The sequence below is a fragment of the Xiphias gladius genome, chromosome 16 (genome assembly GCF_016859285.1).
Source record: "Xiphias gladius isolate SHS-SW01 ecotype Sanya breed wild chromosome 16, ASM1685928v1, whole genome shotgun sequence".
In the NCBI taxonomy this organism is placed as follows: Eukaryota; Metazoa; Chordata; class Actinopteri; order Istiophoriformes; family Xiphiidae; genus Xiphias; species Xiphias gladius.
This window is the reverse complement of record NC_053415.1, coordinates 6,720,496-6,733,826: the sequence shown is the minus strand read 5'-3', so window position 1 is coordinate 6,733,826 and position 13,331 is coordinate 6,720,496. Positions and strand designations below refer to the sequence as shown.

Genomic DNA, 13,331 nt, shown 5'->3' with positions numbered 1-13,331 from the left:
CCAGTTCTACAATGCTCCAGTGCTACATTTTTATGCTGAGATATGAAAAGGCAAAAAAAAATGCAGAATTATAAGGTAACAATCAAAGATCACAGATCAGTGAATATGAAAGAGAAAAAATGGCATGAACTTGGCCTTCACTTGCCTTCCAACACAGTTGTTCATTCTTTAAGTACATACACAAAAGCTTATTTTTTAACTTTGCAAAGCTTTCTGAAGAAAAAAATTTGACCGTAATGCTCGCCAGAAAAAGGAGGCATATTTACAATTTCAGGCAGTTAGGTGACATGATATATGACACCGAGTTGCATGTGGAGTACCGGAAAACTCAGCTCTCATTGCTCGTGTTTCTCACATATCAAATGATGCATAAATTGCAATTTTATAGTGACATAAACTTCAATTTAGACCTTATATTGAATAACTCAGTCATTGGTGTTCAACAAGTTACACTCCACACCATAAGTGGTTCTGTAGTGGTCGGCTGTGACACTCACCCATACCAGTAGTGTGGGTCACTGGGCAGACAGTGATTTAGATTTCGCTGAGCCAGGGCTTTCTTCTTGTTCAGGACAAACTCCTGAAGTCGCATCTTTACCTCTGTACTGGCGACTGCACCTAAACAGAGACAGAGATACAGGGAGAACAATAACCAATGGTAAGTAAACTTTGTTTCTCCAATTAACTTTATTCGCACACACACAAACTAGATATTTTATATTATATATATATATATATATATATATATATATATATATATATATATATACACATATACACATATACACACACATATACACACACACATACACAAACAGCCCTTTTAAGATGTGTCAGAAAGTGAGGACAAGCCAAAATATCCTCACTTTCCCAAACTTTCCTCACTCCAGTGGTTTAAAACTCACACTGGTCCTCACAATGTATAGCCATACAAGTACACACACGAACACGGATGCAAACACAGCCCTGTTGCTCCACAAAAAAAACATTTTCAGTATTGCATTTCTGGAGAAGTTTGTGCTTCAGTGCCTCTACTTTACTGTACATCCTGTTCAATCTGTGACACTAACCTGAAAAATATAACAACATTGATCCATGCTTTGACAGATAATGGGTTTCTAGCTACATGCAGAGAGTACAATATTGCATCAGAGTTTAATTGAAATTCCACAGAGACAGCAGCAGTGCTATTTAACTCGCCTCGAAGACACACACCATGAGTTTCACTAAGCTCCCGGTCTCTCCTCAATTACCACCCTCATTTCACAGATACAAACAAATTGTCCAGGGAGGGAGATGAGTGAGAGGGAAAGAGCGACCACGAAAAAATATGAGAAACGGAGTGAGGAGAGCAATAGAGAGGGCAAAAAAATGGGTGTTTTGTGAATACAGGGAAATCAGCAGAGGTGTGCTTTTCTAGGAGTGTGACAGAGGGAGTGATAACAGGTGATGTGGCAAGCTTGAGAGACAAAGTGGTAAAAAGAGTATGTGAAAGTGACAACAGCTACTATATGATCTCTAAATCATGGTGCAGCTGGAAGTGCTGACATCCCAATATGTCTGCTTTTCCACTGAAGCAAATTGGCTTTTATGAGACTGCATTCTATGCAATTTACTGTGGCACTTAACAAAGCTTCCTCTGTTTACAACCCAATGTGCTTCCCACAAACGTCAAATTGTAGGCTCACTTTGTCCAGCGGAGAATTGTTGAGAAAAAGGACTTCACACGCAGAAAATCATGGTTCCAAATATCGTAGCCCTGCCCAAAAACGCCCATATAAGACCACTTAACAGCCATACTAACAACTGTCATAATAAAACACCATCTGTGTTTTGATGAGGTTATTTAATATGGTATATGGATAAATAATAGGCATGCAGATGTATGCAGCCATATCCAAAATATAATCAGGCCATTTACAACATTTCCGGTTCATGCTAATGTGTACAAAGACACGCCAGCCTGAGGAAAAGATGCACCTTCCCCACATTATAAGAGCCATTCAAGTGTTGTATGAAGTGAATAAAAAAATTTAGTAACTTGTACTATTCAATAAGGCGGGGTGAGGCAAGGCAAGTTTATTTGTGTAGTGCCTTTCAACAACAAGGCAATTCTGGCTTGACACAGCTAAAAAAGCTGCCACAAACTTTTCCCTCCTGCCAGAAAAATATGCAATTACGTCAAAGCTCATGTAATTATCAATATCAGGAGAGTCATAAAAAAAGTAAGAGCACTTTGCAGCTGGATCAATATGACTCCTGACAGTATAGATACTATCAAGGTTCTCAAATCTTAAATCACAAATTTTTAAAGACTCAGCTTTGGTTTCATAGGTTTTGCCATCAGTTATATCAGTTATGATGATATTTACACACTAAGTTAATTGCTGAGAACTTGCTTTGTTCTAGTGATAGCACCATGTTTCCTAATCTCATCAAATACTTCGGTGAGTACAACATTGTCAAAATAGATGTACTGATAGCCAAAGCAATAACAGTAAATCCTATAAAAAAAAAAAAAAAAATGGATGAAGTCTGGGAACAGTAAATCGCCTGGTTTAATTGTTCCTCAAACAAAAATGATAGTAGGAAACAATAACAAATTTAAAAAATTACGGCATGTGTGCAACTTGAATGCCCTGCTCTCCTAGCCTTGTCTTGGCCGTCTTATTCTGATATTCCCTGTGGTAAACGTGCAAGGTCGCGCTGTTGTGACCGCCGTGCCATAAGGACAGGTGCTGTGACAGAGGAGCTGTAAGGGTCAAGTCTCTCTGGCACCTGCTGTGGTAAAATGACTCAGTGTGTCAGCACAGTTACAACAGATGCTGGCGGTGTTCAGGAGGTGGAGAGTGAATTTATGCCAGATCAAACATGACAGCTATGCTCAGAGCTTACTCATGGCAGTATTGAACCTTGCATCTTACAATTTTTGCATCTTATAATTCTTCTGTTGTATTCAATGTAATTTCCTCTTGCTACACCGGACTGATGCTCTTTGGGCAACTCATTACATTTTCATCATAATACATTGCATGTTTTTGATGTCCTGTATAATGATAGCATTCAGTTACACTCCAGCTCTAACTCTATGACATATTTTGTTACTACAGATGCACAGCATCTCTCAGATAAACACTTGGGCATTTTCTTCAAAAATCATTCTCACTAGAAGTTGATACTTACTCTCTTGTCCCCTCTCCTTGTTTTTGAGCTGTTGGAGTTTATGTTCCCGCTGCTGCTTCTCCAGTTGCTGCTCATGACGTTGCTGCTCCATCTTCCTCTGATGCTCCAACAGCTCCTGTTGGTGTTTGAGTGCCAGTAAATCCTGTTGGTGCTGGTGGAGAGAGAGACAAGGACACTGAAGGAAGAAAGATTACAAGTTGACACAGCAAATGGGATGGGCAAAAAATGTCAAGACAGTTTTGACAAGGTGCAGCCATGGCTTATTGTAAAGAATCAATGATTTGAAAGTTAACTTTTCTAGAACGCATAACATCAGCCTTGAGTCTATAATAAGAGGCATTCTAACCTAGAGACTGAGCAGCTTGGAGGTTACTCTCAGTCCAGACTGATCATTCTTATTGGGAAACTTTGTGGTGGTATCAACACCAGTGAGGCTTAAGGTTTACTGGGGCCAATGGTCTTGCCATGGAGAGGACTAAGCAGCAAACTACTGCCACCAGATCAACCTACAACACCATATTCTCTTAGGTGTACGCATGCACATTCTTCCTCCTGTCCTTCAGAAGATGCATTACTGTTGAGTATAGTCCTTCAATAGCTGTATCCAAAGGAAAGGAGAGGAGAGGAGGGGACCTAGATCTCCCTAACGACCCCTTCCTACCAGCTCACCTTGATATGTTCCTGCAGCTGGGCTTCATGTTGTCGTGAAAGCTGCTCATGCTGCCTCTGGAACTCTGCAATCAGTAGCTGTCTCTGGAGTTGCTGCTTGTGTTTGAGTGCCACTAGCTCCTGCTGCAGCTGCTGCTCCTGGTGGCCTGTATGAGGTTATAAAGAGTCTATCATTCTAAGCATCTGGCGCGAGGGGTGTGTTTGTAGTAAATAGTCAGGATACAACTTTCAGCCTCAAGACATAATAACCAGAGATCATCCCGACTTACTAATGACTGGCCCGCAGCCTGGCTCAGTGGATGCGGGACAAGCTGTGGAGGCAGGCGGTACAGGGTGGGTTTGGGGAGCCAGGCCAAAGGGGGGCTGCTGGTGGTGGTGGTGGTGGTGTTGAGGGTGGTCCACTACGCGCAGGTCCATGGGAAGGATGGCTGTGGTGTTGGGGGGCACCTGCGTGGGCAGCGCTGCCGTGCTCACGTCCACTGAAAGAGACAGAAGCCAGAAAGGGAAAGGACAGGTGAGCAAAAAAGATAGAAGAGTGGAGGAAACAAGTACATAAAGATGGAGCTTGGTTTCTAGAAATGTTGTGTAAAGTTGCAAATCACCAGCTAAAAAGGGACTGCGAGAAGGTTTACTGTAGAATTTCAAACATATTCCATCAACTATAACTATGAAAGTGACTCACACAATCCTCATACACAAATTGCCCACATTCACATTTAAAAAATGAAAATATATAAAAAGGAAGACTCCTTGCAATATGTAGCGTGTCTCCTTTTCCCTTTGAGATTTCCTATAGAGAGATTAGCATCTTAGCCCCCATATGTGCCTCTGTGTACAACATGTGCAATTCTGTGCGTGTCTGTACCGTGAAGATTTCGACCCCAACAACAGATTTGTCTCTGAGGGTTGCTGAGTTCAACTTGGCAGGGAAAAAATTGAATTCTTACTACAGCACAGTGATGAGTTGAAGATCCTCAACACGACTAAACGTCCAGCAAGTTGTTAAATTAAAAAAAAAAAAAAAAAAGGCTTAGGGGAAACAGAAAATTCCTGTAGCTTTCTTCTCATAATATCTGTTTATAGTAAAATTTTATAACATATCCACAGTCCAAGATTTTTAATATCCTTGAATAGCAGCCAAAACACCCGGTCCTCTCTGATCCAAATAAGACCAAGGAATACTTCTTACATCAGCTGTCTAGACCCTGCAGCTTTGACTGCTGCACTCAACGCTACACTCCATACTGCTAGTGGTTGCGTGTAATATTGGAAAACGAAAGACATAAGTCTGTTTTATTGTTATATACACTGGATAAGAGGATTACCAAAACAGTAATAACGTATAATGTGTCTGCGATTTAAAGAGCCACAGTTTATCAGAGCAATAGTCTGTGTGGTGGTGGAAGCAGTGTGTATAGGATGGTTCCCTTATATAGTGTTTACACACATCTGTACAAACATCACTCTCAGAGAAACCCTGTACACACACTTTCACACACTTTCTGTTCACAATCACATAAAACTGACAACCACACACACACACACACACACACACACACACACACACACACACACACACACACACACACACACACACAGGTAGAATGATTTAAACATGGCAACAGAGAGCAAAAACAATTACCCTGAAACAAGAGTTTTGCAGGAGGGATTTGACACACATATAGACTTACTATGCGTGTGTGTGTGTGTGTATGTGTTTCCACTTTGACTATGTATATGTGAGCAGTAACACTAAATTTTGATTATTGCAAGTGCAATGCTGACTGTGTATAGTGTGTGTGTGTCTTCTACAAAAGAAAGCAAAATTGTGTCTGATGCTGAGGTTGATCACACATCTGAAAGGACATAGCAAACAACACGCCCAAATCCACACACTCTGTCACATAGACATTCTAAGTGCTCTCTCAAACACATAGGGCTCCACATAACATTCTAAAACAAAAAGGTCACAGCTATAGCTCTACAAATGTCATGTCAAAGAGTTAAAATATCAGCAGGGATGAAACTGAAGCTCAATTCTGGAGTCATATGCCTTGACCGTAAAATCAAAGTGCCTGACACAATATATAAACGGCTGTTTGTGTTGCATTCCTTATATTTCATTTAATCTGCAACATTTATTCTGCTTTATCTGAATAATCCAGTGAAGTAGTACAGGCCTGTAGTTCCTCTGAAACATGAATACACAGAGGAGCAAACATTGGAAAAGCAATATTTCTGCATCAACATGGTTGACATGCAAAAACCAAGGTATTAGTGCAGTCAGATTATTTTGCAAAACAAGCAAACAACACAGCAGATTACACGCAAATAGTTGTACAACCCTACAACACAACAGTAGAGAAAGACGGAAAAATGCAAAAAAAAATTTGCCATCTTTAAAGCCTTGACACTGTATGTACCTAGAACATGGCGTGCTGTGCTCAAACACTATCAACACGCTACTTTATTTATCATGAGAACTTGCAGGCTTAATTTTTTAGTCTATAACTGGCAAAGCTACTGATACAATTAGAGACAGTATGCAGCATGAGCTATATATGTGAAGGTGTGTGAAACTTTTAATTTAGGCTACAAATCAGATCTTGTTGGTTAAAAAAACATAAACAAGGTTCTGCATGACAAAACCTTCAGACTCATGCAACCAAAAAAATTCTTGATTTGTGCTTGATATCCTAACTCAAGATCAAATCTTCCTGTGCATCACTCAGTCTTCTCTGATCAATATCTGTTCTGGGGAGAACCACCTTGCACCGTGCCAAGCCCTGTGCCAGTCGTCAATGCCCTAAAATGAGTGGAGAGCGTCTCCATATCATGGATGTCCTGGCATCCCCAGTGACCAATGAGGTGGCGATGGAGTTGCAGTTACTTGCTGAGCTAGCCAATGACATCTTTGGCACCGGGCAGCTTTTCAGTGCGGGAGGAAACTTGACACCACCCAACGGGACAGCAGGGAGAGAAGAAAGGGTGTGGCCACCCTGGGCCAGACATGCTGGTGCTTCACTGGTGTATGTGTGTGTGTGTTTAATTATGTCACTATACTTGTAAAGACTTGTTTGAGAGCTGGACAATAGGAGTAACTATTTTTTTGTTTGGTTTGAAAAGATGAAAGAGCTAGGCTTAGTTTTAATTATGCAAGGGTGGGGGTTTAATTTAAAGAGTTGATGTGATGTGTTTATTATTATACAACCAGACAGTTCTCAATATACTGTCAGTTGACTTTATTAGCATTTATTATGAAAGGAATTCACAGTTTGATCCATTTTTCCTCTCTTCATATAAGTCAGACATGTGGACGGGAGCAAGCTGTGTATACATGTGCATTGTAAAATGATATCTGGACCTCTGACCCACAAACTTGTATGTTTACCTCTTCCACATTAACACAGCAATAGGAACTGAGCCGCAGTAGAAGATGCCGCTGTTTTTCATTCCCACTATACACAGTCTGTGCCAATCACCCGTGTTACATAAACAAAGTCTCTTCCAGTGAACCATGGTAAACTCTCCACCTCTCACATTAGCTGTACACGCATACATATACACACATGCCTGTCGATTGTTTACACCATTATTTAATAAGAAGTAAACCTCAAGGTCAAACAAACAAAACCCTTTGTTGGGCAATCAAACAGGTCAGTGCACTTCAAATAGAGTACCACACTGCACACTGGGGCTCTTTCAGAGAGATTCCGGCGCTAGCCATTCTAGCCCCACCGTGCCAAACATGCATGGAGCAGCAACTCAATTATCGCCTGTTCTACTGTATATTTTCCCTTATGGACTTATGGTAGGGACTGCTTAGCTTTTGACACAAAGCCCTGACATCCCCATTTTCTCAAAATGGGGCTCTGGCAGGCCCCTGAAGTTAGACTAGCACTCACTCTCAACCCCACACTATTTATGTACGCTTCCCCAAGTGCCTTTCTCAATAGGCATGCCACAGGGGCTTCACAAAGGCTGTTTGTTTTCTTAGACAAACGGGGCTCCCACCCCCTAAAAACTACAAATTAAAACATATGCACATTCTGCTTCCATGCTTTCACGTGCAACAACAAAATCCAAACCGTCCATTTAGAAAAAAAATTAATGGCAAATGCACATGATCTCTGACATCTACTGATATTTATCAGTGAAAAGTACAAATTCTTACAACCGTTACAACGGTTTTCTTGCATGGCCTGAAATTTTGCTGCCTTGTATTACAGTGCCTTGTAACTGACAAAAATGTTTTCACAGAATAGGTCAGTAAACTAGCTACTAAAAAGATATCAAACACAAACATTTACATAGAAGGTGACATGAAATATCATGATTCATAAGACAAACCGATTGGTGTGAGTACCTCTGACAAATAAAGCCACCAATACTACTGTGTGCACCCGTGTCTGTGCTAAGAGGTAGCATAAGCAACAGGCACAAAAAAATAAATAAATAAATAAATGCACTTACACCCCACAAAAATGGCAAAAATATGTCTACACAAAAACATTGTATTTTCTTAATACTTTTGTATTGTGCTATATTGTGCTTCCATGTGCAGTATAAAGTAAACACACGTTGTTTTGTGTCTTATTATATCTTGTAGAAGTATGGATGTAAGCTCTGTGTGTATGAAGGGAACAGCAATTGTGATGTCCAAACCAAGATTCTCCTTGGGGGAACAATAAATGTAAATTCAAATCCTGAATGTCTATGTATGTTTTATTCTATTAACATGGCTGGTCACTTACACACCAGTGGTCAATGGCTTGCTTCAGCCACTTACCCTCAAGCTGAGATGCTCTCCATGTGCAGGCTGCACAGAGAGCTAACCACACTGGCTGGCCCATTAAGACTCTACTGAGAGCCATAGCTGGCTACAGATTGTGATGTTACTGTAGCTACACAAAGCTACACACAGTGGCAGTCAAACCTTCTGACAACCTTGATGTACTTACTGTATATGTCGACAATACAGCCTATATCTGAATCACATAAGACTTTTCTCTTTTCTCTTCTATTACATCTCGGTAGTCAGAGTAAATGCTTTTACTAGTATAGTTTAATCTTTTTGGTCATATTAATGTGACATTAAGTAACAAAAAGAGGGAAGCCTTTGGATCAAAGGTGTAAGGGTGTAGAGTTGTTTTAGTTTCTGGAAAAATTATGAATGATATAGGATGTGGAGATGGGCGTGATTCTCCAAAATCAACATTTATCAAAAACTGCCGTTGTTTAATAAGGTGCGGTTTCTAAACTGCACAAGGCTGTCACTGTATTTCTTCAATGTGCATACCCCAGTTTGTTAGACAACTAAGCTCTGGCAAATTTAAAGACTGTTTCAAAGTGCTGTCAAAGGGTTTGATAGCACACAGGAAACACATCTCTGTCAGGTCTGAATGATAGCTGGTGGTCAAGCTGACATGGCTCTATAAATCACAATACTGTTTACAGTTGTGCCATGACATAAACAAGAGTAGCTCTCTGAAAAACCAATCCTCAGAATCATGTTTACAGTAAACACAGCTCTGTGAACAGCAACAGGCCAACAGGGCAACATACAGTACACAACAGGGTGCAGACACCTGTGAGGTAGTTAGCCCAGCTTACAAGGATGGCACTCTGTGAACGTGGCATGACATTATGGTGCTGAGCCAACAGGACGAGAGGTGGTTGTACAAACTGACTTACCCTGACAGCACCGGGCATGATAATGCAAACATTCCTGCTGCTGGCATGGCAGAGCACTTCAAAACACAGACTCACATTTACAAAGCAAAAGTGCCATTCTAGTCTTATGCAGGGATTTTTATTCAAATAAATACAATACGTGAAGAGACAAGCGCCACAAAAGCATGTCTTCATTTTCTCACATCACCATTACATGGTAACTTTCACCAAAATGTCAGTAAATAAAATTATGTTTTTCTATGTAGTTTATAAATTTATACACTAGATTCTGTCTATGGTCCACATAGCCACATTTAACAGCTCAAGGACCATAAAAGGTATGAGGGGTGGAAGTGATATAAACTGTTGATTTCCAGACAGGAAACTGTGTTTACTTTGTGAAAATCCCATCTGAGTTGTGACGTTTCCCTTCTACAAAAATAATGATCTGAAATCTGGTTGAACTCACCAAAAACTGACTCAAACATGACTGGTGAAGTGTCTCCTCTTCTCTCTCCCTCATCTATTCATCCATCATCCTCTGTGTGTCTATCTGTGCCTCTGCCCCCCCATCCCTCCTTTCATCCCCCTCTTCTGTGTTCAGGCAAAGATTATAAATCACACAGAGGGAGTTATTTATAGACCAGGATTCCCAAGGGGACTCCTCGCCCCACCGGGCATCCGTGTACTCAGACAAAACCCCATGCATGTTTAATCACAGTTTAGGAGTAACTGAGTGCACACATTCATTTACAATGAAACATAGTGAGCAAATGCCAACACAATGTGTGTGATAAAAACAAAGCCACAAAAAAGACACATACAAGTTACAGCAGTGTATGATTTACAGATTAAGAATGAACAGTAAACGCTGCCCCCCCCACACACACACACACACACACACACACACACACACACACTCACACAGACACACACACACACACACACACACAGGTACTCACAGAGGAGGGACGCAAATGCCATGGCGACTGGTGGAATTGTGACCAGCAGATGGTTGGACAGGGGAAGAGGGGTGGGGCTAGAGACGGAGGGAGAACCAATGAAGGTAGGCAACTAATTCATCAAATGGCCTGCATGTGCATTCAGCTCAGTGGTTTACTGTTCAGCATGGGATGGGTGTGTATGCACGTTGATGTATGTCACATTGCAGGTCACATTGCAGCATGGTAGATTGTTGTGTTTCCACTTCTCTGCTTTCTTCATCTCTGTTTCTCTGGGGACAGTTAGTCTGACTTACAGGCTGACTTCAGTGGGTTAAAGCAATCGAACGTAACTAGTCAAATCATTTAAAGAATTATTTAGAGATAATATGTTTTCAGGTGGGTATAAGGCGATATACAACACCTTTACTGGCCTTTTTCAAAAAGCCTATCCACCAGCTCGATCACAGCTCTGTGAACTCTGTGAAAGCTTAACTGTTAGTGCTGAATTGAGCTGGGACACAGACACCCTGTAAAGACTCCACACTTAAACCACAACCGAGAGATATGGAGCCCCATGGTCACACTGCATACACACTGGCCACTAACCAAAACATAGATGAAACTCTTATTATTTGATGATTCAAAAGGGTAGAGTATATTATCTGACCCAGATATTTAATCCAGAAAAAAGCCTTTACTCCTACAAGAGCACATGTACTCCTCACATTGTTCATGTCACAATTAATCTGTTTTAAAAGTACTTTTGTTTTCGGTAAAAATGTGTTGAACAATTTATGAAGCCCTTTATAGTCACATTCTGTTTTAAAACACAGGTTTTCATACATATTTCCTCACACAGACAGAGGCATAAACACAAACACAAGCATGTACACAATAGGCTAAGGGTGAGGGACATACACAGCCACTGCCATCTGCTCCATTCAGTTAAACGCTGCACTGAATGGTGCTGAGCGAGAGTCTCCATACATCAGTGCCATTCAATAAACACTGTCAGTACTCAAAGCTGCACACCCACACAGCCAATGAACGAACACACGCGCACACACACACACACACACACACACGCACACGCATACACTCAATCCTCAAGTGAACACACATACGCAGTAAAAAAAATCCATACGCTAAATGAGTTTATATAAACACATATATGCTCAGGTATCACAGTCATGCACACCAACAAAAACATTAAACACCAAGGTGGAATTAATCAGTGCACACATAAGCACTAAAGAAACTCATCCTTTACGCAATCAAAAACACAGAAATTATAAAGCAGCTCAATAAAACTGAATATAAAACATCCACATATACTATCCAAACAACAATCTGTGCACAACGAGAGCGCTTACCCATCAGTTGTGTCGTGCTGTCCGCTTGTTGTGTGTTTGTGTCTGTGTGCAGTGTACAATATCTCAGCAAGAGAGAGAAATTGTATGTTTGTAGCCAAAAGTGTGACTCTGAACAGAGCAGTAAAGTCCACTGTAGCGCAAAAACACAGCAGACCAACCTGGTTTTCGTAGTGAGGACAGATCTCTCTTCCTCCCTGTCTTTCACACTCTCTCTCACTCTATCGCTTCTCTCTGTTTCTCTCACTGACGTGCTTTGCTAAGTCCTCAGGCTGCCGCTTTCTCTCCCTCCCACTGTTCCTCTGGTCCCCTCCCACTCTATCGCCCTCCCTCTCCCTCTCTCCCCGTCTCTCTCTCTCTCACAGTGACATCAGAGGGCAGTCTCAGGCATGTTGAGCATATTACGGGAGACCGTCTCTGCTTCCTAACTCACCGATCAGCAAAGAAGAAGAGAGATTGTGACTACATTCTTATTTGACTAAACACTGTAGTTATATGCTTTTTGGCATGGACAGAGCTCATTCTTGTTGTTGCTTACATTTCTTGATGTGTGTTACTTGTTGCACACACAGACATTTCTGGCTCTTTTCTCTATGAAAACATCCTACACACCAGCAGCACAACAGCCCATACAGTTAAAGCTGACATGATAATAATGGATGCTGCCTGGCCTTGCAACTGCAAACACTTTACAATAACTGAAAACACACACATCAGAGACGTCTGTCTGTGGCCACAAACAATAAAAAGAGAGAGAGAAAGTGAATTGGAGTTGAGACAGATTTATATACAGTATGGATGCCTGAAAAGAGCATTGAAGATGAATGATGGGGTTTGGATTGAATGATAATGAGGAGCAATTAGGCGACTGGAGGACAAGGCTATTGAGTGGCTTCAGAGTCCCCTAATGACTAGTGCTCCTCTGGGGGTGACGCTTGACATATGTCTTACTGTCCTTTCAATGGGCAGTATGACACTAAGCCAGTAGGAGTGAGTGAACACAGGCAGGATACGACTTACTGCAATATGAATAGTTGTGTACTTGGTGAGAGTCTAATTGTATAAAAATTACCACATTTGGGCTCGTCCTCATTTGCAAAATTGACCACTTTATTATTCCCTTTCAATCATACAGACTCAAAGACTGAAGAAGAGACAGGATGCCACTTGGGTAATTTCATGTCAAATCAGATAAGGTTGTTGCAGCATTGCATCAGATTTTGTTCAAACCTTGTCTATATCATGAATGGCTCCCAAAACCAAGGCCTGTAAAATATTTCTGTTCAAATTCTATGTTTTATTTTTTTTTTTTAGCCTTAAAAAAAAAAGGCTTATCTGAGAGGCCCTGGATTTGGAAAAAAGTGCAACATTGCTAAATAAGAATGATATTGAGGGTACTACAAACCCAAATTATTGCACAGATGTGATATCAATCATTATTTGTTCTGCAAATAGCCTTCTAATACTTTTATTGCCAATATATAGGACCAAA

General features: G+C 41.0%; 1 protein-coding gene across 4 annotated transcripts in view; it reads right to left on the bottom strand.

Annotated features, from left to right (window-relative positions):
- hdac4 (histone deacetylase 4) overlaps positions 1-13,331 on the bottom strand; it is a 120,723-nt gene that overhangs the window by 42,637 nt on the left and 64,755 nt on the right. For 3 of the 4 annotated variants that reach the window (XM_040148628.1, XM_040148632.1, XM_040148629.1), the window contains exons 4-7: positions 4,122-4,331; positions 3,853-3,998; positions 3,184-3,358; positions 498-618 (exon numbers count right to left, since the gene is read on the bottom strand). In XM_040148628.1, coding sequence (XP_040004562.1) covers positions 498-618; positions 3,184-3,358; positions 3,853-3,998; positions 4,122-4,331 — 652 coding nt within the window. The remainder of the gene's footprint in view (positions 1-497; positions 619-3,183; positions 3,359-3,852; positions 3,999-4,121; positions 4,332-13,331) is intronic. The other variant, XM_040148630.1, reaches the window with a different exon arrangement.